Source organism: Arachis ipaensis, chromosome B3, assembly GCF_059453495.1.
Source record: "Arachis ipaensis isolate K30076 ecotype BB chromosome B3, ASM5945349v1, whole genome shotgun sequence".
In the NCBI taxonomy this organism is placed as follows: domain Eukaryota; kingdom Viridiplantae; phylum Streptophyta; class Magnoliopsida; order Fabales; family Fabaceae; genus Arachis; species Arachis ipaensis.
The window spans coordinates 45,960,302-45,983,776 of NC_142438.1; the positions used below are offsets into that span (position 1 = coordinate 45,960,302).

At 34.0% G+C, this 23,475-nt stretch overlaps 2 protein-coding genes and 1 non-coding gene across 4 annotated transcripts; 2 read left to right on the forward strand and 1 right to left on the reverse strand.

Annotated features, from left to right (window-relative positions):
* Positions 1-535: 535 nt before the first annotated feature.
* LOC107630411 (uncharacterized) lies at positions 536-6,447 on the reverse strand. The gene is made up of 10 exons (XM_016333521.3): positions 6,258-6,447; positions 5,998-6,120; positions 5,274-5,394; positions 4,485-4,613; positions 4,182-4,291; positions 3,898-4,081; positions 2,595-2,792; positions 1,745-1,984; positions 1,416-1,608; positions 536-924 (listed from the first exon to the last, which is right to left on the reverse strand). The coding sequence occupies exons 1-10, from the start codon at positions 6,275-6,277 to the stop codon at positions 812-814; spliced, it is 1,431 nt and encodes a 476-aa protein (XP_016189007.1). The 5' UTR covers positions 6,278-6,447; the 3' UTR covers positions 536-811.
* A 948-nt stretch (positions 6,448-7,395) lies between these two features.
* TAF2 (TBP-associated factor 2) lies at positions 7,396-21,239 on the forward strand. Of its 2 annotated transcripts, XM_021118842.2 has the most exons (25): positions 7,396-7,709; positions 7,904-8,249; positions 8,745-8,890; positions 8,984-9,050; positions 10,889-11,088; positions 11,185-11,338; positions 11,494-11,578; positions 11,690-11,781; positions 12,226-12,351; positions 12,486-12,539; positions 13,060-13,128; positions 13,267-13,364; positions 13,461-13,805; positions 13,884-13,971; positions 14,375-14,500; positions 14,594-14,650; positions 15,094-15,173; positions 15,263-15,305; positions 16,389-16,475; positions 17,162-17,251; positions 17,901-17,959; positions 18,048-18,138; positions 18,218-18,383; positions 18,973-19,156; positions 19,789-21,239. In XM_021118842.2, the coding sequence occupies exons 1-25, from the start codon at positions 7,594-7,596 to the stop codon at positions 21,110-21,112; spliced, it is 4,293 nt and encodes a 1,430-aa protein (XP_020974501.2). In that variant the 5' UTR covers positions 7,396-7,593; the 3' UTR covers positions 21,113-21,239. The 2 variants fall into 2 exon arrangements, with proteins under 2 accessions (XP_020974501.2, XP_088364055.1); XM_088507929.1 differs by lacking the exons at positions 15,094-15,173; positions 15,263-15,305.
* TRNAF-GAA (transfer RNA phenylalanine (anticodon GAA)) lies at positions 10,006-10,078 on the forward strand. The gene has a single exon. It is a non-coding gene; the product is annotated as a tRNA-Phe (tRNA).
* Positions 21,240-23,475: the final 2,236 nt, after the last annotated feature.

The following is a 23,475-nucleotide window of genomic DNA, read 5'->3' on the forward strand; positions in this document are numbered from 1 at the left end:
TGAAGCATTGAATAATCACATTTGTGTTGTAAAACTTTTACCGTCATACAATCAAGCGCTGCCCCCATTGAAAAAGGTAATTAACTTTTCACAACCATTATACTCTATTTTTTTTATTGGAGATCTATTTAGAGATTTATCGTTGGTCAATGAATTACTGTATGCACAAGGCAGATTTTAAACAGACTAAAGAGTTGACCACTAAACCAACCCAACTTGATTTAGTATTTTAAATATTAATCTTGTAGTAAATCATGTTTGACTTTGAAGATGCAAGGGAAGAACGAACTAACTTCTGCCCATCTCTCTTTAAATCTTTGGGAAATGGGCAACTTGGGTGGATCTTGCAAGATGGAAGCTTTGTTGAGAGAGAGAATTTGATAAATAGTAATGCCATCACAAAAAAAAAATGGTGTTTCTTTATGGTTTAATTTAATGGTACAAGTGTAAAACTACACCAACACAATGAAATTAAGTTAAGAAGCACACTATTCTTTGAACAGTCATGACCCTGCATAGTCTCAAAGCAGAGTTGTTGGTCATGAAAAATATGATGAATAACTTATGATTTACCAACTATTTCAAAAGTCAACTACCACCAAGTCTCCTTTCTAAGTCACCACAGCAACATGCACAAACCCATAATAATATAATATGAACAGCTATCTATAGTCTTATGGTACAACATAATTTGCAAGCAGCATGACTATAATACGAGACCTTGTTCTTGCATATCACAAATAGGTTAGCCATTACTACATCATCCTGACTAGTTTTCTTTTTGTTTTTATTTTTTCAAAAAAAAAATTCATTAACCTTCTTCCCAGTCGATGTCGTCTTCGTCTTCCTCATCTGCTGGAGGTTCTTCCTCAGCTTGAACATTCAAATTCAAATCTGCAACCTTGAAACCTCCGTTTCCGTTGCCTTTAACAATGCACCCAGTGCACAAATGAGCAGACACATGATAACATCATCAACCAAAGGAAAGCAACATATAAAGAAAAGGAAAAATTCAGAGAAATTTCTATTAAATTTTGGTGATAGTTGACTTGGTAAAAAACAGTTCGGATAAAAAAAATTATAAAAGCTACTTCTCAAAGTCAACCCAACCCCAAACACACACAAAAATTACATGGGATAAAGCTCTACATATGGCCATCCAAGAGAAAATCATGCATACTAAGAATATACTTTCAATTAACCAAGACAAAAATCAAAACAACAGTATAATCAAATTCAGAATCAATCACATATTCAAATGTTAGTCATTGTTTATTTAATTTACTTTTTAAAGGGAGATGGGCCACTTCTCGTATATTTACAAATATTAGCAATCAGATTTATGCCGGTATGCAGGAGTTAAATTTTAAGGACCCAAATTTTAGTCTAATTATATCAGAAAGCTAAAACCATACCTCCAATTGGAGTCTCCTCCCACTCAGTACCATCATCCTCGGCATCGTCACGTTTTGATTTGACACCAACCTGACGGCCAGAAGCACTGCTAGAAGGATCAACTAATTCAGTTGTATTTAAATATTCTTGTTTCTTTTGCAATTCTTGTTGTTGCTGAAGTAAAGCAGCATAATAAGCCTTAATATACTCATCCTGTAAAAACACACAAGGAGGCAGAAATCTTTAGCAAAAAAGCAGACATTCGGATGCCTTTGGGAGGCATGGGCTAGGTATAGCACAGAATTTATTCAAAGCATGAAAAAAATAACAGCTCATATATTTCACAGGCCTGTAAACTCTTATTGTCATCTTGTTCAGTTGTTGACTTTTTGTCATCTGTGTGCTGTGTCGCTATGGAAGTTGAAGTCCCATCCATCTTTGTTTCTTGCTTCACTTCTCCGCGCTGTTCCTTTGTAAGAACCATCCCTGATCTGATCATCCATGGTGGCAAAACCTTTAGAGATGTACTTTCAGTTTCGGACTTAATACCCTCTCCTTTGCCTTCAGTTCCATTGAAGTCAACTACAACCTGTCCACATCGATCAATAGCCTACTTAGCATTTACAGCTTTTGTGAACAATATTCTCAATGTCAAAATCAAGGGCTGCATAGAAGTTAACACATTCATGATGATATAACCTGAGTGCTATATATATATATATATGTCCTCCATATTCAATTATTATTAATTCATTTATGAATTATTTTGTGATAAAAGGTTAAAACTCATTCAACTATGGGCACATAACAGTAAATAGAGAAGGAAAAAGAAACAGAGAACCAAGATTTTCAAGGAAGTTGGCAACCATATTATAATACACACTGGAAGATTTAAGTCTGGTTAATTTGATTGACTCTTTTTTTAATAAAATTAGCCATCTGCAGAAAAATGTTTTTTTCTTTCTACCCCCTCATAGTATATCTCAATTAATCCCAAAATAACTGCAATTCTATTCAACATAACCTATAGACAAATCCTAAGATAAAATTTGCTGCCTTGCATCTGCACAATGGAGCTGGATCACCAAAACAGAAAATAATACATAAAAGTTGGAAAACAGAGGATAAAGAATGCAATGTGTCGTCACTTCCTAGCATGTTTGCATTCCAAAAACAACAACAAAACAGGAAAATGTTACCTTAGTATCTCCACTGTAAGGGATTGATGCTCCATTATATCCCATCTGAGACATTTTAGAATCAGCAGCATTGATATCTCCATTGGCAGCACGCCCTGCAGCACTAGCTCGTGCTTCCCATGCCTGAAGGCTGCCAAATTCTGGAACAGGCAAGTCTTTTACCCGACTGAGTTGGTCCATTAATGGTTTAAGTTGTACCTGCACTTACACAAGTACAATAGTCATCACAAACAAAATAAATTGTGAGGCATTAGCAACAATAAACAAAGACTATGTAAAATCTAACAAATGTGATGAAATCCACACAAAATTAAACCAACGAACAGCAATATCAAAGTTGCATTTGGACTTATAAACTGGACCATGTTTAAAACTCTTAAACGTCATTGAATTCCTTTAAAACTTGCAACTCTGTCAAGTTCAGCTACAAAGAGTGTGTCAGGCCATTTCTAAAGAAGCAATACATAGTACCAACAAATCCAGCTGCCCACTAAATTTAGGCCACCATAAAAATGTGGCTAGTCTTGAAATGACACCAATTGCATTCCTCTGATCTTCTCCTATACCCAGTATAGGAGAATGGAAAACAGGGTTCTCTTGGCCCCCTTGGTCTCCTCCTACTTTGAAGTTAGTGAGTTTCCAGTTGCATGTAATATGGGTTTCTCACATCAGTAAAATGAAAGAGTTTAAAAATTTAAAAAATAAAAAATAAAAAAAATACTCGAAACACAAGATATCTGAAAGGAATTTTGATAAATAATCTCCTGCTACTAAAGTTTATGTGAGGGAAAAAAAAATAAAGGGAAAGGAAGTTGGCCAGGACTTAAAACTGCAAGAGCTACCAGATAGATGGAATCATGGAAACATACAGAACCGACTACACAGCAGCAAGGAAATGGGAGGGAGGAGAGAATTCAGTTGTTACTGGAGAAGGATAACTTTTATATTCAAGTTCGGGACAGAGAGTGTATGCAAGCAGATGTGTACAATAGGTATAATTGTTTTATTGAATTAATAGAGGCATAAACACTAAGGATACATCTGTAAATCGGAACACTAACAGCAGTATGGATAATAAATTCTAATGGTTTCAACAAAGTTCCTCTCAGCTTGTTTAATCCATAAATGCAAGACCCAACTTCGAAGTTATTATTTGCTAGAAAATTACATTTTTCAAAAAGAGTTCCTCATTTACAGGAAACAACAGTGATATCCATCATCAAAAATGACCATTGTAAATGAAATAATCCATCATATAAAGCTAATGACTGAAATGAACAGCATAACAAAACTATATAAGAACCTCCATCTTCTGAAGCATGTCCTTTAACTTTTCCCGTCGTCGTCTCCTTGCGTTATCATCTCCATCTCCTGCTTCTTGAGAAGCTATCTTATCACTTTCAACCTCAAGCCTTCCATTACAACTTTCACAATGGAAGTCCTCATCTTCAAAAGATATTAACCGCAGTGCATCCAAAGCATTATATCTAAAATAATTCATAGCTTCAAGTATTATGGAATGGAAATACATCAATTTAAGTAACTACGAAAAATCATGATAATGAAATTACAATGAATTACTAAAACCTTTTCCCACAGGTTGGACATACATATTCCTGAACTGTGTTTTTATCCTCCAATTCATCTTTCAGCTTATGCTTCATCCGATGAAGTCTGTACCTAACCACATCATATATCTGCAACAAAATTCAACTGAGTTTCAATATACGACAGAGGAGGTAAAATTTGGCTTTACTGATTAAGAAAAGTTGTCCCAGAAACAGGCAAAATAACATTGAGTTTCCCTTCTCTGTGCAATAAATAATAATAATATCATTGATGGAGTTACACTTTACCAATTTATAGAAGAATAAGTGATAAGAGATGAACCTGTGCATAATCCAGACAACAATAAGAGTGTGTGTGCAGCTTGACCTTTTCTTCTCCCTCTCTGGCTGTCGGATGACCATCAGCTGTAGCAGCTACAGCAGCACTATACATTTTTGCACCCTTTGCTGTCTGTGGTAAAAATCAGAAGATAGGTAACAGATGGAGAAAACATTTACATGCTCAATTGCCCATAAAAATCTATAAATAACCAATAATAATTAAAAATAAATAAAAATAACACATTTACAGATCAATTTAAAATTAAAATAGAATGAACAAACTTTAGATCTTAGAGGCAACAAACAAAATGATAAATCCTCTAAAATAATAATCTTAAAAGAACATAGCTACTCTTCATTATTCGAGGTCTAGAGAATACTATAAGAAAATACAAATTTTGAAGGGGAAAAAAGAAGAAGAGAAAGATGGCACGATAGAAGCAAAACAACAATCATGGTAAAGAAAAAAAACACAATCACATGATCCCAAATAAAAAAATCCTTTCACATCTTTACAATGTCAAGATTATGGGAAACATCAAATACAAAATGTAAAGATATAACTAAATCAAGTCATATTTGCAACAGCTTAAATGTTCACGCAGTATAGGCTCCATATAAGCACCAGGAATAAGCATTATCCATAATTAATTTTTAAGGTGATAAATAGAAAACACACGATGATTCTGATGAAGAGAGAATTTTACATTGCTATAAGCTTATATTAGTTGCCTCTCCTATTACCAATTCATAAAATGCCACCAATCAACGGATAGAACCAAACAATTACCTCTCTCCTATGATCTCGGGTAATGATCTTTTCTTCTTCAAAAAACCGCAAGATCCGCCGAAGTTGTTTTGTATGCAGTTTGAGGTCCTTTGCCAAGTCTTCTTCTCTAACCCATTGTCGTCTGGAGCAGTAGAGCAGTTCAATGAAAACCCAAACAAATGAACAAATGCACGTTCTACCTTTACAATTACATACATCAAGTTCAACCAATATCATTCTTGCATTTCCTCACATCTGAATCTCAAGCTCAAAAATCAAATTGTTGGTTTCATGAAACCTAACTATGTCAGTTTCATTGTGCAGCACTATTCCAGGAAAATTAGCAGCATTTAGCCCATCACACTGAGAAAATATTAAAAATGAAAATTCCAGTATCGCAAGTTCACTTTACAATTCAAATGAGTTTACCCCTGTTGACTTCAGTATCATAACCACACTTCCTTACCATCCCCGATTTGAAGTTCAAAACCAAATCCAGACTTCACGAAACTTAACTAGCCTAGTTTCACTGTGCACTGGTCCATGCAACGATGCAAACTAACATTATACACCTTTTCAGTTTTTATTTTTATTTTAAAATTTTCATATAAAAGCAAACTCCATTATCTCCAAGTTCTTTTTACTAATTTTATAACTGAATATCGATTCAACCAAGTCTAAATTCCACCGGTTTCAACGGAATTTAACACGAAGTAAGGGTCTTCAGAGAAAAAAAAAATGGAACCTGGTGAGGGCATCGAGCACCACCACAGCGATTCCTCTGTTATCGGTTCTTCCGGTCTTGGGCTGATTATCACCTTTGCTCGTTAGGTCATCGTAGAAAGCCCTCGCCATTAATTTAACAAGCCTGAGCACAAAATTCACACACACAAACAACTCTCAGTGAAATTGAAAAATACCTAAAATAGTAAACAACTTTTAAGTGGAATTAATTAGTACAGTTCCAAACTTGGAAGAGAGAGAGTGAGAAAGAAGGGTTCGTACTTGTTGTAGTGGTCAACCATAGTCGCTGAGGGTTTTAGGGTTTCCGAAGAGGGTTTTGAAGGGTTTTCTGGTTAGATTGTTGGTAGTGACGTGCTCTTCATTGTTCAAGGAGAATCTCTTATCCGAGATGTTCAAACAAGATGCATTTTGTAAAACACTGCATTTTATACAAGAGAAAATGGTAAAGGTCATCTGAATTTATTATTTGTATTACTCATTAATCTAGTTTTTTTTAGCAATATATATTTCAATTTATATTTTTAAACATTAATAGTTAATTACTGATAAAAATAATAAATTTTATTAGTTTTTTAGAATTCCTCTTTATATAAATTAGCTTTAAGGAATTAAATTAAATCAGACATTCTTAATTTGCCCCTCACTAACATTCTATAATTTTTAATTAAATATATTTCAGAAAGAAAATTTAATGTTGGTTGAAATTTTTAAGGATCATAGTTGATGACATAAATATATTACATTGCTCTTTTCTTTTTGGTATAACATTCCATTCACTCTTAAACATCCATGGCATAAGGCTATCTTTAGGTTGATAGAAATTAATGAAGCAGAGTCAAATGAAATGAGGTTTGATGAACATATTATTCTATTTCAAGAGAAATTATTTAGTGTGCATAAAATATTTGAATGAATTACATTCATACCCTAATTAATAAAATAATATTACAAGTTACATCTAAACATATGTATATTCAATAACATTATACTTTTTATTATATGAATAGATCTTGACCATATATTTTTTATATTTTGAATGACTAATTTAGATTTCGTAAATAATTTATCCTTTTATCTAACCAATTTACCATACTGTAACATAATTAAGAATTCAAATATTAATTTTGAATTTTTTTTTTTTTGAAATGATCATAATTTATAATTTAAAATAATTCTAATGTTAATTATTGTTCAAAAATATCAAGAGAAAGCACACTTTGACATAGTTAAAAAGGTGGTGATAAAAACTGATATTATTCATCATAAAGCCCTAAAATCCAGAAGCATATGCTCATTCCATGAAGATTATGATTATGATGTTTTAAGGACTAAAAGGTAATTTCAGGTGCAACAAGTAAATGAGGTTGTTAGTAGGCAGGGGACGACATAAAAACCCCGCACTATATCGTCACCCACCAGAACCCAACCCCCCCCCCCCCCCCTTTTCTGTCTGTTTATATATAAGAGAGCATCCCAGTGCCCAAAAAATCGCTGATCTTTCTCTCTCTTCAAAACTCGAACCACACAGCACAGCACAGCGTTAATAATACACAGAGGAAGAAGATCGATTCTCTTTTTCTTTCTCTGTCTCCGTGTCATGGCGAAGCCTCGTAAGCCAAAGAACGAGGACCCTAAACCCGAGAATTCCGGCGCCCTAGTTCACCACCAGAAGCTCTGCCTCTCCATCGACCTCCACAAACGCCTCCTCTACGGGTCAGTTCACTTCCCTTTCTCCTCCCGTTTCTCCTCTCAACTACAAATGTTCTCTGCTTGCGGTTCTTGATTAGGTTTTCTTGTTCTCGTGGTTCCCCTTCAACTTAGATTTGATTAGATTCGAGCGAGGGGTTCTCTTTCTTTCTTTCTTTCTTTTTTAGTTTTTTATTTTGTTGTGGCTTTTTGAGCTGCAGGTATACTGAATTGGAGATTGCCGTGCCGGAGATTGGGATCGTTGGCCTGCACGCTGAGAATTTGGGGATTGAGAGTGTTTCCGTTGACGGTGAGCCCACTGAGTTCGAGTATTATCCTCAGCAGCACCAGCAGCAGGCGGAGGACGATGACAGGAGGTGGAGCTCCGTCGATTCGCCTGCCTCGGCTGCTGACGCTGCCGGCTCAGTGTACTTGTCTGCTCTGGAGAAGGAGCTGGTGCCGAATTTGCTCATTAACTGCTGCAAGCCGGCCAAGGCTGAGAGTGAACAGCTCGAGCAGCAGCCGATCTCTGAAAATGGGTTTCATTCCTCTGCTGAACCTAAGCAGGTTATAGTTGCTGTCCTGTGCGCTTGGATGCTGAACAATTTTGAAAGTTTAGTGAAACTATATATGCTGTAAATATTTATGTAATTTGGAGTGACATGAGTAAATGGACATACATTGGGTTTGATATGTGCTTGCCACGTGTGTACTCTGTAGTAGTGTGTTGAGTTAGCTATGTGCCCAAGTTAATAGAAATGCAAAAAATGTTGAACGTTGTGTTCTATATTTTGTATGTACGGATGTATTTATAATGGGTCCCCATGATTGATTTTGTGTTCGATTTTCTTCTTATTGTCCCCTTTTTTAAAAAATAAATAAAATAAAATAAAAAAATTGTGTGTGACACTTGTATGCCTGCTTATTGTAAAGTATGGACTACTATAAAGTAGTGGATAACATAGCTTTTAACTGGAATATGGTGGTAGAATGCGGGAAATGAGTTGTTTGTGGGGAGGTTTACTATTTGTGTTTTCTGATGTAGGTTGATGTTGGGTGCAGAATGTAAGAGTCGTTCGTATTAACTATTGGATAGAGAAGGCGGAGACAGGGATACATTTCAAAGATAATGTTCTTCACACTGATAACCAGATTAGGAGAGCGAGGTGCTGGTTCCCTTGTATAGACGACAATTCACAGCGATGTTGGTATGATAATAGCAGGGCAATGCATAATGCTTTTAATTACTTAATCATCTCCAAGCATTTTTTAAATTTATTATTATTTTTTTTTATTTCCAGCTACGACCTGGAGTTCACTGTAGCACACAATCTTGTGGCTGTTAGTACCGGAAGCTTGCTATACCAGGTAGTGATGAATGATATTTTATGTTTTGGGATTCTAGTTCTGAAAGTATGTTTTATACTGATTTTCACAAGTTTATAATGTTTAAGAATGTTATTTTGTTGCAACTTGCAAGCGTTTGTAGCTTTCTTTTGGATTTCAAGTTGTCAATTATGATATTTTTCTTTCCCAACAATGGACACTGAGTGTGTGAAGGTATTATGAAAAATAACTTACAATTTAATGGCTTATATTTGGATATGTTACAGTTTATGCTAGGACACAAAAGACGCCATTTAGTTTATCTAGTCACCTGTACCTACCTAGTTGAAAAAAGGCTTTGTTGCCATAGTTGTAGGCTTCATTGAAAGAACCTAAGATTTGTAAAATGGGATAAACTTAAGTACTCGCAGAAATTCGAAAACTGAAAGAAGTAGTTGGTTACGGTGTTGGAATTGTTTCTTCCATTCATACGGTGATGAGTGGGGACACTTTTCCGCAACCTAATTGCGTTGAATTTTATGATGTGTCTGGTAGGACAGGGAAATATGCTGCTGGAACTTTGTTTTGTATATTGGATATTGTGGTTCTCCAACTTTTCAATATTTGTTTATTAGATTCTTGAAATAGCTTTAAGATGGAATTTCAGCTTTAAGAAGGAACTGCAATCTGTCATGAGATGCATGTAATCGTATATGTTGGATTGTGGATTGCCTGATGTAAAAAATCTGAGGATTGAGACTACAGAAAATTTTTCATTTTTCTCCTCTTCCTATTTGGATTGGATTGAGTACAACCTTCATTCTTTCTTCTTTCTTGTTTGTCTTTTTCTTGGGATAATATGTTCTAAACAAATCGTCATCATGGTATAACTCTGGGTGGTGTATGATTTGTGGGTTACCTTCACTCAGCCATATATATAGCTATGACTCTCAATTGCAACAGAATACAACTCTGCACTGCTGGTGGTGCATTAATTGCGGTGATAGCTTAGTTGGGAGAGCGTCAGATTGAAGATCTGAAGGTTGCATGTTCAATCCATGCTCACCGCATGCATCTCTAGGGTTGAGGATTTATTAAACTGTGGTTCCTATGAGGCATGCCTTTTTTAGTTTCATGATTTTTCTCTTGCCTTTGAAGATCACATTTAGCTTTCACAATATTATGAAGCAGCTTAACACTGTGTGTACAGCTTCCATGACACACAAATAAAAGGGGAAAGTGAGATTTCCTTTTCTCTGTGATGGAAAAGAATGTTATTTCTGTTGATATTTTTCTTTGATTGATGCTACCTTAGACCAGAACCACAATGATTAAAATTGTAAAAAAGCCTTACATCCTAATTGAGTGAGCTGAGCCTTAGTTTTAGAAGGTGTAGGCAGTTCAGAATTAGTTAGATCAGTTAGAGAAAGTGAAACTAACTTAAGATTGGAATGACTTCTCTGCCCCTGAGCTGTACTTCTATATATAGAGTGAACTGAGCACAAGACAAAGTAACAATAATCGTAATACAGATTCAGATTCTCTCACTTAGTCTCTCTCTCTCACTCTCTCTCTCTCAAACACACACACTTTCTCTCTCTTCATTTCTCCAAAACTATCGCATCCGAAACTTCCACTTAATAATTTATGGATTATTACTTCTCCAATTAATAAACAGAATGGAAAAGAAAAGACAAACTGCTAGTTCATTCAATGAGATAACTATACATGATACCCTGTTCTCTGACCTTTTATGTTTTAGATGATCCCTTCTTCCTAGATTTCACTCGAAATTGTCTTCCTTTGTTCGAAGAAACTATCTCTATCTTGTATGCGTTGCACTGTTAAATCTGTATGTTTGAATCTCCTTTCTTGTTCAGGTTTTAAGCAAGGATAATCCTCCTCGGAAAACATATGTATATAAATTGGATGTTCCAGTTGCTGCAAGGTGGATATCATTGGCTGTAGCCCCATTTGAAATTCTTCCTGATCACCAATTCAGTCTTATATCACATATGTGTTTGCTACCTAATCTGTCAAAGATGCGGAATACAGTGGAATATTTTCATAGTGCCTTCAGGTTTAACTTGCGATACTAGCAATTTTCTTGCCTGAAATATATATAGTTTTTTAATTTGTATAATGATTGGATGTTTTTATTTTTATTGGCGAGCAGCTGCTATAAGGATTATCTTTCTGCAGACTTCCCATTTAACTCTTATAAACAAGTTTTCATAGAGCCAGAGATGGCAGTTTCTTCAATGAGTTTAGGAGCATCTATGAATATATTTAGTTCTCAAGTTTTGTTTGATGAAAAGCTTATCGACCAGGTTAGCTTACTATTATACTTCTTTTGTTCCCTTTTTTTTTAATCAGATTCTTTTGAGGAAATGGTGAACTGTTTTTCCTTTCACACGTGAATTTCCTGCATGAAGTTTGGCTGTTTTGCATGCTTATTGATCAGCACTAGTGTTTGTTCTGACAGACCATTGATACAAGGATAAAACTTGCATATGCTCTTGCAAGACAATGGTTTGGTGTATATATCACTCCCGAGGGACCAGATGATGGTAACTTAGTACTTACCAAATATTGTCCTATTGCTTGTTCAGTTTCTGATTCATTGTCGATTTTGTAGAAAACCTGTTTTCTCCAACTTATGGCTGAATGCTTATTTTCAGAATGGCTTTTGGACGGGCTTTCTGGTTTCTTGACAGATTTTTTTATTAAGAAACATTTGGGAAATAATGAGGCGCGGTATCGTAGATACAAGGTTTGTGTTAACTTTTGGGATAGTCTGATCTGTACAAAGGCTAATTTATTCACCTAGCATATTGAGCTGAGACAAGACAATTAATGAAAATACACACTTTAAAGGTTGTCCCAAATCTTTTATTCTAAAATTGCTGCTGGGAGGTGCATGCTTGTTCTTAATTTTCTGAAACTGTTTTGATTCAAATGCCTGATAATGAATCCAGATTTCATACTAGAATTTTCTTCTATTTTGACATATCTTGACTTTTTTCAGTAGCAAACAGCAATTTGATTTCATTCTAATTCAACATTTTTTGTTTTTCCAATTGCTATGATTAAACTTTGTTGTCTGTCATTTTAAGTAAGAAAATGCAGAAGTGAACTTCCTGAGATGAAAATGTGAACCGGATAGTATGTTAATTACATTTTCTTTTTGTATGCTTATGTATAAATCAATCTACAGGCAAACTGCGCTGTCTGTAAAGTCGATAGTAGTGGAGCCACAGCTTTGAGCTGTTCAGCTTCTTGTAAGGATTTATATGGGACACACTGTATGGGTTTGTATGGAAAAATAAGATCATGGAAAGCTGTGAGTTATTCCGTTCCTCTTTTATCTTCAATCCCTCTTTTATCTTCAATCCCGTTTAATCATATAGCATTTCACCAATACAACATTGTGTTTGATTGTTTAGTATTGTAACACATGATTCATATTTTGTTCAGGTGGCAATTCTTCAGATGCTGGAAAAGCAGATGGGTCCTGAATCTTTCCGTAGAGTGAGATTCCTTGGCATTTTCTCAACTTGTGCTTCTGAATAGTGCTTTACTCATTATGTTTTACCATATTCCATAGTACTCAATCCGATATAGTTGCATGGAGCAGCTGTCCCCAATAAACACTATAGCTGATCCCCATGTGCCTTCCTAGTCTGGGGGGATGGGATCTTGCTGAAGGCCATGCTTGCCCAGTGCCCACAACATAGATCCTTTTCAAAAGATTTCACCCAAAAGAAGAGCTTGTGTGGATGTTTGTAGTAAAATACTGAAACAGATGAAATCAGTAATTGTGTACTTTTGTCAGCTCTGATCATTATGCATATGTCCTGAAGTTACATATAAGCTAGGATAGGTTGTGTGTCCACGGAGACCTTTTATCTTTACTTGTAGTTCCTTGCATTTCTCACCTCCCATTATTCATAATCTGCATCTTTTTTCTGTGTTGCTTGTGTTTTAATTTTTTAATATTGAATGAGGGGTTTGACGATTACTATTACTGTTTCTGTTTAAAAATTTCCAGATTTTGCAAACAGTAGTTTCTCGTGCTCAAGATAAAACACGTTCTGTGAAGACTCTTAGTACTAAGGAGGTAATTGCTTCTGGCACATTAAACCGTGAAATTCTAAAAACCTTTTCTAGATTTAGATGTGTTTAAAGATTAGTTCATTTACAAATAATGAGTTCTAGGTCAGTTGAATTTAGTATACTGGTATGTTTTGATATGCAGTTTCGGCATTTTGCCAATAAGGTTGGAAATCTTGAACGACCATTTCTTAAAGATTTCTTCCCTCGGTGGGTTGGTTCATGTGGATGCCCTATTTTAAGGTATAAAATAATGATTCACTTATTGCTTTTTATATTTCATTTTTGGTATGATTCCTTTATTCATATTCTGATGAGTTACTGTTTGCTATTGCTAAGGATGGGATTTTCCTATAATAAAAGGAAGAATATTGTTGAATTGGCTGTATTGAGGGGATGCACAGCATCACAGACGTCAAGTACATCAGCTCTTGATATTAATCCAAATACTGAAAATAGAGATGGTGACAGTGGATGGCCAGGGATGATGAGTATCAGGGTATATGAACTTGATGGAATGTATGACCATCCAATTCTACCAATGGCTGGAGAAGCATGGCAACTATTAGAAATACAGTGCCACTCTAAGCTTGCTGCTAGACGTTTTCAGAAGCCTAAGAAAGGTCTAAAACTAGATGGTTCTGATGATAATGGTGATGTACCTTCCATGGATGTACGCTCCAGGTATCTTGGGTTCCCTTTTTTATAATTTTAATTTCTTATTTTGTTTTTAGTTTCTGACATCTTTATCTGATGTAACAGTACAGAGTCCCCTTTGTTATGGATCAGAGCAGACCCTGACATGGAGTACCTTGCTGAGATTCATTTTAATCAACCAGTACAGATGTGGGTAAGGATAAGCCCATGTCAGTTTCATAGCTAATTGATTTTCAAAGTTATTTAATTTATGAACAGTTGAGATTTGTTACTGCTCTATTATTGTCATGGTTTTAGTCTTGCCTAGTCCGAACCATTTGTGGAGTTTTAATATTTCATAAGATGGGATTTCATCCAATACGATCATGTATATTTTTTAATTAAACTAGGCTTAAACAACAATAATAAGTATTGCTGGTTTAGCTAAGGGATTATGTTAAAAATGTTGTAATATCCACACTTGCTAAGTGCATCTCATCATTGATCTATTACGAGATCCTGTCTTTTTTTTTTTTTAATTTTATTATTATATTATATTTCATCTTTTGCAATGATTTATATTTATTGATAAATGATGCTTTATATGGTTTCCTCAGATTAATCAATTAGAGAAGGATAAAGATGTTATTGCTCAGGCACAAGCGATTTCAACCTTAGAAGCATTGCCCCAGTTATCATTTTCTGTTGTAAATGCCCTCAACAATTTTCTCACCGACTCCAAGGTCTTTTGTCCTTATTATCTGTACATTTTCAATTTTCAATGATTCCTTATGAATCTTAAGCTAACATCTGGAGGTTTTTGGTCCTAACTGAAGGCTTTCTGGAGAGTACGAATCGAAGCAGCATTTGCATTGGCGAGTTCAGCATCTGAGGTACTTAAATGCTGAATTACCTATTGCGTTGTGAATTTTTTAAAATTTCTTGCAAAATACTTGTTAAATTCATACTTCATTGTTGTTAGATCGTGCTTTGATGTAATTATTGGCTTATGATACACTATTATTGCACCTAGGAAAGAAAAGTTATTCATCTAATTAAAGTTTTGCTTTTTCCCCAACATCTATCACAATGTTTAACTCCAACTGAAGTTTTATGTTCTGTAAGAATGCATGGAACACCTAGATACATCTTGAACTTTGAAATCTGTCGAAGAGTTAGTGAAGCTCTTGAATCAACTTATTGCCAAGTATTGAGTATTTGTTGCATTCCTGTCAGTAAAGTTTATGTTAAACCCGTATTCTCAATATACCAATTCAAGTTACTTTTTTCATGATGACTTGATATCAAATTTTGACTTAACTTCATTGGCTAGCAGGAAACTGATTTCGCTGGCCTGCTTCATTTGATTAAATTTTATAAGAGTCGAAGGTTTGACTCTGACATTGGACTCCCAAAGTATGTCTCCTAAAATTATTGTCAAGTTTCTCTCATTTAAATTTGACAAAATGAAGTGATAATGAGTTGTTGTTTTCAATTCTTTCCAGGCCAAATGATTTTCATGATTTTGCTGAGTATTTTGTTCTTGAGGTAATGCAAGGAGGTAGGATGTGTATGATGCCTGCTGTCTTGTGTGATTGAAATATGTATTCATTATACATGTTTCACACACATTTCCTTAATATTTTCTTAGGAAAGCCATCATTTAATGTTTCTTCATTTTTTTTTCTTAAACGTGTCTTTTTATTTACCGTGATTGTATGCAAATGATGTGTTCAATAATGCATTAATGTTTTTATTTGTATTTGTATTTGTCAATATCTACTTTTCTTAACTATTTCATGAAGTTTTCATACTATGGATTTCCATGATATAGTAATATGCACATGTCAGTTAAAAGGTTAATGTTTCTTTCTGTTTCCTCTTTTATAGTGTATTAATTCCTAGAGGCTTTTGTTTAAGGGTAGCTGAGGGCATAAAATGTTGAGGCTGGCTATTTGGAAAGACTATTTTATCTTTTCTTCCCATTAATAATAGTCAAAGTTGCAGTTCCACTTTCTTCTACAATTTTATTGCATTCATACCATACAGAGACTACTCAGGCCTCAGCCTAACCACATTTATTTGTAACTTTGTTACTAATAGCATCATTCCAGCTATATCTAGTAATAGAGTTGAGCAAGCCCATCACAATTCACCATGAAAGTTGAATAACTTATTGAATAGCCAGAGTTTCCTTTCAATTATTCTATTTTATAGAGACAATAGATAAAAAGGGGAAATCTTTAAGTGGAATGGGACAAATCTTCTAATTCTCTTTCCCTACATCTTTGACATCCCTACTTTATAGTAGTGTTGATGTTAAAAAAATTCTGTGGCATTCTTGTTGAACATTGTTATTGGAAATAACAATTCTAATAATTATACACTTGTTGATTTCCAGTACTTGTGTCTTTGTATTTGTTTCAATGTGTTGAGAATTGCAGAATATAAATCTTCGTCATTTCTTCTTTTTTTTTTTTTTTTCCTTTGTTTAAACGCTCCTTGCATCACCTGTAAGTTTGTGTATTCAATGATAGTTTTTAAGTGGCATATATATTCTGCTTGCCTGCTAGTTAATAAACCATTCTTTCATGTTACAACTATGTAGTCATTGATAATTGGATATTGTAGGCCATTCCACATGCTGTAGCTATGGTCAGAGCTGCAGATAAGAAAAGCCCAAGGGAAGCAATCGAATTTGTTTTACAACTATTGAAGGTGATTGTTTATTTTCTGTTGGCTGTATCAATTCCTTCTTCTAAGTTTAACTTAAGATTGCTTCCATGAAGTGGAATTCATCCTGAAGGTGTATACAAAATCCTTTTAAAGGTGCCTTTTGGATTACTCTACGATATGTTATACATCTTGTCAAATTTCCAATTTTTTTTCCCGGTCTATTTGGCTGTACTGCGAAAGGCCAGTTTGAGGGATAGCTTACTTGAGCAATTATGTAAAAAGAACTTTTGAAAGCTCAGTTATTTATGGTTTATTTTATCTGTATATAATATATATTCCTCTGAGTATCTTGAATTCTTGATAAGATAGACTCATAATCATGAAAACAAGGAAATTTGTATGAACTGAACTGTATTCCCCAATTTGATGGGAGTTAAATTGAGTATTAATTGTTGATATTATCTGTGTCATTGCAGGCATAGAGGTTGCTAACGAATGAAATCATTTTAACTTCTGTTAATTATATCTATTCTTTGCTCTTTAAAGCTGTTGTACTGAATCATGTTTTGTTACTTCTAGTTCTATTGTTAATAATTCTTCTTTGGTTTCATGATGCAAGTTGTGTGGACAATGACACTGCTATCTTTTTAAAAAGTGTACTTTCTTTTGGTTTATATAAAAGTTCTGTAGCTTCATTGTTGATGTCATTTCTCTCCTAAACTTTACAGTACAATGACAACAATGGGAACCCTTACTCAGATGTCTTCTGGCTTGCTGCATTGGTTCAGTCGGTTGGCGAGCTTGAATTTGGGAAACAGGTTCATGGACTGTTACTCTTGCACTTCCATGATTACCTGTTTGGATTAGTAGAGCTTACATTGTGTCATTTGTTACTTTTACTATCTATAAACTTAAGCACTTATATTGTTTGCGTGAAAATCAAGCATTGTTTTAAAATATTAAGTTTAAAGTAATCTTGTAGTGGGGGTGTGAAAAAGGTTGCATAATACATTAAAGGGTAGGAAACTATTTGTTTATATTTCATAAGATTTGATACTTATTTAGTTCAGTAATAAAAATATCATAATTCTAAAATAACTAGCTTTTGCTTATAATTAAATTTTTCAAAACATTTCATGCCATTATTAGAGGTATTATTTTTAGCTTAAAACTATAATTTTGGACCATAATTTATTTCTTTTTATTGAAGCATTTTATTTGTTTCTTTTTATCCAAGTTATAGTTTATCCCAAATTAGTTTCTATTCCAGAATAATCCTTGCTTTTAGTTTATAGTTGGAATCAGAATTCGCAAATGAACACTAATAATCATGCATAGGTTGATCGACTTAGTGTGTGCATTATTGTTGATCTTTGTCAAGGCTCTCACTTTTTTTCCTAATAATATCTGTAAACATTAGGCTAGTTAATTTTAACAATTTCTTCTTTTCTGACTTCTTGATGACAGAGTATCCTCCTTTTGTCATCACTTCTTAAACGCATTGACCGGCTGTTACAATTTGATAGGTAGAATGCCACATCTCTTTATGAGTAGGTTGGATTTATCCATGTTACTTTTAAGGATATTTTACATTCTTAAAGTATCTTGTGCCAGCCTCATGCCCAGCTACAATGGAATCTTGACCATCAGTTGTATCCGGACATTGGCTCAGATTGCTCTAAAGTTGTCAGGGTTCATTCCTCTTGTAAGTGTTTTCTTATTACTCTTCACTTCTTGTATCCAAAGGAGGACATGAAAATATTTAACACTTGTTATTTCTACAGGATCGTGTGTATGAACTTGTGAAGCCTTTTAGGGATTTGAAGGCAATGTGGCAAGTTCGCATTGAAGCCAGGAGAGCCCTCCTTGATCTTGAATTCCACTTGAAAGGCATTGATGCAGCATTACTTCTATTTATCAAATACGTTCAGGAGGAGCCTTCCTTAAGAGGTGGTGAATCCGTTCCCTAGGAAATAATCCAATTCAGAAATGAGAAAAGTCCATCTAATGTTGCATGTGTTGAAAATTTGGTTTTGGATGGGTTCGAAGGATTGGGATCCTCAAAAGATCTACCTTCGTATTAATTTGATGGCTTTCACAGTTCAAAAAAATTTTCTGTATTGATCCAAAGTTGAGGTCCTACTAACTTTTTCACTTCAGAGAATCCTAAACAGGGTTCAATTTTAAAACACGTTTCATTCATGCTCATCTGTTTTTCACATGAAGTGAGTGTGGAGGGGAGAGAGAAATGGAAAAAAAAAATACTTAGCTCAAATCTTAACTTTTATTTTATTTATTTGAACTAAGTTTTACTGACAAATTAAACAAATGATAACTCTTATCAACTTTTGAGAAACTATTATACAAAAATGTTAATCATTTGATCAACGAACCCCAAGATATGGTCTTCTAATATTGGTAAACATATATGTATCCTCTTTGTGAATACTGCTTCTGCTGTTTCTGTATATGCTAATTCTTCTATTATATATAGCTTCCTCTAAAGTAGTGTTGGAAAATTTACACTCCTTCATTGCAGGGCAGTTAAAACTTGCGACTCATGTTATGCGACTGTGTCAGATGAAAGAAGGACCGAGTTCTAAGGATGAAATTTCAAGTCAAAATCTCATCTCATTGCTTTGTTTAATGGAAGGACGGATGGCTTTTAATAATGTCTTTCTCCGACACTACTTGTTTTGCATATTACAAGTACTTGCGAAAAGGTATGAATTCGTCTATTTTTAATGCTCCTTACTAGAAATCAACAGCTAACTTAATTATGTAGTCAATCTGTGTGGAAATATTTCATACTCTTGCACAATTTTGTATTCATTTTTTTTCATTTACCTTCTCAACAAAAGAATTTGTTGGGACTCCTTTTTTGGTTTCCTTAGTCTCCCTTGAATTTTAGTCACCTTTGTGATGACTGACATATACTTTGTCCATTGACTCTACCTTTGTAATTCGTTGAAGTCAATGGAATTTGGATGTTTCCCTGTTGTAGGATATTTCTTTCAGCTCATGTTTTCCTTCTCTTTTTTACTTTTTGTTCCCCATTTTGAAAAACTATCTTTGTCTGGATTTTTTTTCTGCAAATATTATGCATTCAGGTATTTTGAGGTTTGGTATCCTTTTTTTCTGGGCACAATGTTTGGTGCTTTACTGTGGGGGCAATGGAACTTGTTATTATGGTTCTTTTTTCTTTATGCCTTTATATATGTTGTTGATAACTTAGTTTTTTGGTAAATAACTTGGTCTAATGATTGTCACTAATCAAGTATATTATGAGGTTATTTCGTATATTCCTTTTTTTTCTAAAGAGATGATTATGAATTTAGTTTGTGCTTTTCTGCAGACCTCCAACACTGCATGGGGTTCCCCGAGAAAATAGAACATTACAAATGGGTCTCACAGATGCTTTTAACTATCAGACGAACATATTTGTTCTTGATCCAGATAGTAAACCTTTGGAAGTGCCAAGCTCTACCCAAAATCCAGCACAAGATTTGGCCGTGAGTGAGGGTTTGAAGGATGCGATTGATGAACTTGCCAAGAATGTACTTAATGAAGCTGGCAAAGAAGTGCATGACGAAGCTGTGAAGGAACCTCCACCAATACAATCTCCAAAACAACTGCAAACAGAAATTCCCCGGGCGCCTCCATTGGAAGCTCAAAATGCAGAATGCCCCCAGGAACTACTAACAGAGGCTCATAATACAGAGTTTCACAGGGAACCCCCAACAGAAGCTCGAAATAGTGAATTTCACCAGGAGCCACCAATAGAAACTCGGATTGAAGTTTCCAAAGAAGCTGATACTATATCCAATAGCCATGAACGGAAGACGAAGATTAAAATCAAGGTTAAACAATCTTCTGCAGCCAGTCGAGCTGATACTGATAATCAAATAGCGGAACGATCTTTAGGCGCTGGTCGTAATGATATTGATCATGGGCCTACAAGTTCGGTTTCAGTGGATGCACCCCCGAGGAATTGTGCAGAAACTGTAAGCACTGGTCATCACAATATTGAGGAAGTTAATTCCTGGCACGACCGTGGTTCACGCATGACTGCTAGCATAGGTAGTGCAAAAATTGTGAGTGACGGCGATGAATTAGTCAAAGAATTACAATGCACCGCCGACTCAAGTGTAGTTTATTCGCACCCTTTGCCAGAGGATCCATCATCATCTAGCATTATCCAGGACAACAACATAGACGCCGATGCACGGCGATATGCAAGCCTCCAGACTCTCTCAATCGCACGGCGTGACCCTGATGAAGACTCATTGAGAAAAGAAGCTTCGGGCCGTGGGAAAGAAAAGCACAAAAGCAAAGAAAAGAAACGGAAGCAGGAGGATCATAAGGATCACAAGGGACGGCACCATGGTGACCCAGAATATCTAGAGCGAAAAAGGTTGAAGAAAGAGAAGAAACGTAAGGAAAAAGAATTGGCAAAACTGCGGAGTGAAGAAGCAAAAAGATCCTCTCTTGAAAATTCAAGTAAGAAAGAAGAACCTCCTCAGCCGAAACCTGTTGTACCCAGTGGATATAATAATAATAATAATTCTAGGATAGCAGAGGTCAGAAGGGTTGATTCCAAACCCGAGACATCAGAAGGTATATCTGGTGCTCCAAAACTTCGAATTAAATATAAAAACCAAATGCTTGGCAAGTCTTAGAGAATTACATTTGTAGAATGAATATTTTTGTTTTTTGTTTTTTCATGTGTAATTATCCCGGCGGACTAGTAGACATTTTAGGCACTTACCATTATTGATTCAATGAGCTTTAATTGTTTGTTCTTTCGTCTGGTTTTAGTCATTTTTTAATGGTTGCTATCGTAAACCTAGTGCTATTAAGGGATATGGTTTGCTTTTTGTAACAAGATCGTATTACACTATTACTAGATAGCTTGGAATACCATTCTACGTTTGTAGTTTTGGCTAAAGTTGTAAATTGTTCTCCGAAGATGATTGTAGTGTAAGAGTGTAACTGCTAGGTCTGTAACAATGTACTACGAAGTTAACAAGTTACTGAAGCTATTCATGGCCATTACCAGATAAACTGTGTACTTCTATATATCAAGCATATGCATATCTATGAAAATTTTCATTTCATACCCTACCAGTATATCGAATGAAAGAATGAGCTTTACAAAAGGAAAAAAGTGTGCCCTGACCAAAAAAGGACAATAAAATGTGTGCAAGTGTCTCAGTATGAGATTGACTAATATTCTAAATTATTGTTTAGAAAATTTAGTTAGATATTTTAATTCTCAATAAGTTCTAATAACTAAATTAGCTTTTAAATTTTTATTGTTAGACAAATTAATTTTTATATCAGATTAAATGCCTAAAAGAACTAACAATCTAAGAATTTTAAAAAATTTAATGCTGTAATGTTTTCATTAGATAACAATAGAAATTGATTTGTCAAAATTATTATTAAAAATTTATTCTGAAAATTGATTTGTGTAATAAAATAAAAATTTAATGATTGATTTTGTGACTAAAATTTGTTGGAAATTAAAGTACTTGTATAAAGATTTTAAGGATTTATTTGGATATTAATCGATTATATTTGCTATAATAAATGACAGAAGAATAACAATTAGCTGTAAAATAATAACCAGTGTGTTTTACAACTGATGATCCATCACCCTGTACCAAATGGATTTTATCAAAGAGTTGTGTGATTCTATCCATTGTTAGATAATTAAGGTATAAATTAAATTTACGTAGAGTTTACAGATATTCAACTGTCAGCTGAGTCATCATAATAATGTCTATACAAATACTTGTTCTTCCAACCAAATTTATCTCAAAAGTATATTAATATTAATTAACTATACTTAACTTGCATCATTTTGAAATAATTGAGGAAACGGCAAGATGTACGTCTTAAATAGTTGAAACTCAGCTATGAGCTATGAACCAAAATGTATTGGGGTTTATGACATCCTTTGAAAAAATGTCCAAGAAAGTGGCATACAACTGATGCAAGTAACTTATCCATCTATCTCTCTCTCTTCAAAAAATAGTTCTTACTTTTGACCTACCTAAGCTAGCTAACCTTTATATATGAAGTGAAAACTGAAAAAGGGTGTCCCTTATTAATTAAAAGTGACACATAAAATATGTTCTATTTATACAAAGATGATATTTCAGATGTTGATATTAATTATTTAGTGACAATAATTAAATACATTAAATTATTTAACGATTTTTAATTATTATTTTTATATAAAAATATTTATTATGTGAGTAGTCATCTAAATTAGATATGGTCTTATTCTAAAATTTATATTAAAAAATTGTAAAAAATATTAAAAATATGATTTTATATTTTTAATTGATTAAATACATACAAAAATTAAAATATTTTTATTATTATATTCTTAAAATATACTTTTAAAATACAAGTTTATATATATAGCTGCGTAGTGTAGTGCTGGAAGATCATGATATATCTCAGCTGATGAAATTTTGGATTGGGAGTAGTGGGTGATGTTATGATAACAAGAAGGGACAAAAACCATTAAATTTCTGATTCTGTGTCAATACATTGATGACTAACTACTCCCGAATCATACATAAATATCTCTGTGTTTAACTCCTGCTTCTTAATTAATTGTCATTACATTATTACTATAATTTACGTAACTTTTTCTCATCATTCTTCTTTAGTTTATATATTTCAGTTTTATTTAATTGCTAGTATTATCCACACTCTACAACTATTTATTAATTTATACTTAAGAACTTAACTATAATACGGTACAGATATATCTATCTAATTAATCATCTCTATATGAATACTAAAAATTAATTATTACATAAAAATATATATTTGATATGATAATTTTTTCGGTAAAAAAAAGTAGAATTATGAGAAAATAAAGATTTTTATTAATTGAATTTATGAAAAATATGCATATTGCATATGATAAATTTTTTATTATTAAAAAAATAATATTTATTCTTCATCAAAACTTCATTCTTTACTGTGATATTACCTATTTGATATTTGTACAAATATTTGA

What these genes read in the sequence shown, in the direction of transcription:
- LOC107630411 (XM_016333521.3), bottom strand. Translation starts at nt 6,277, where the DNA reads ATGGTTGACCACTACAACAA. An exon ending in TGTCCAACCTGTGGGAAAAG is followed by an intron (nt 4,082 to 4,181) that starts GTTTTAGTAATT and finishes GAATTATTTTAG; the next exon opens with ATATAATGCTTTGGATGCAC. An exon ending in ATGACAATAAGAGTTTACAG is followed by an intron (nt 1,609 to 1,744) that starts GCCTGTGAAATA and finishes GTGTTTTTACAG; the next exon opens with GATGAGTATATTAAGGCTTA.
- TAF2 (XM_021118842.2), top strand. Translation starts at nt 7,594, where the DNA reads ATGGCGAAGCCTCGTAAGCCAAAGAACGAGGACCCTAAACCCGAGAAT. An exon ending in TGTGGATGCCCTATTTTAAG is followed by an intron (nt 13,365 to 13,460) that starts GTATAAAATAAT and finishes GCTATTGCTAAG; the next exon opens with GATGGGATTTTCCTATAATA. An exon ending in TCTGACATTGGACTCCCAAA is followed by an intron (nt 15,174 to 15,262) that starts GTATGTCTCCTA and finishes AATTCTTTCCAG; the next exon opens with GCCAAATGATTTTCATGATT.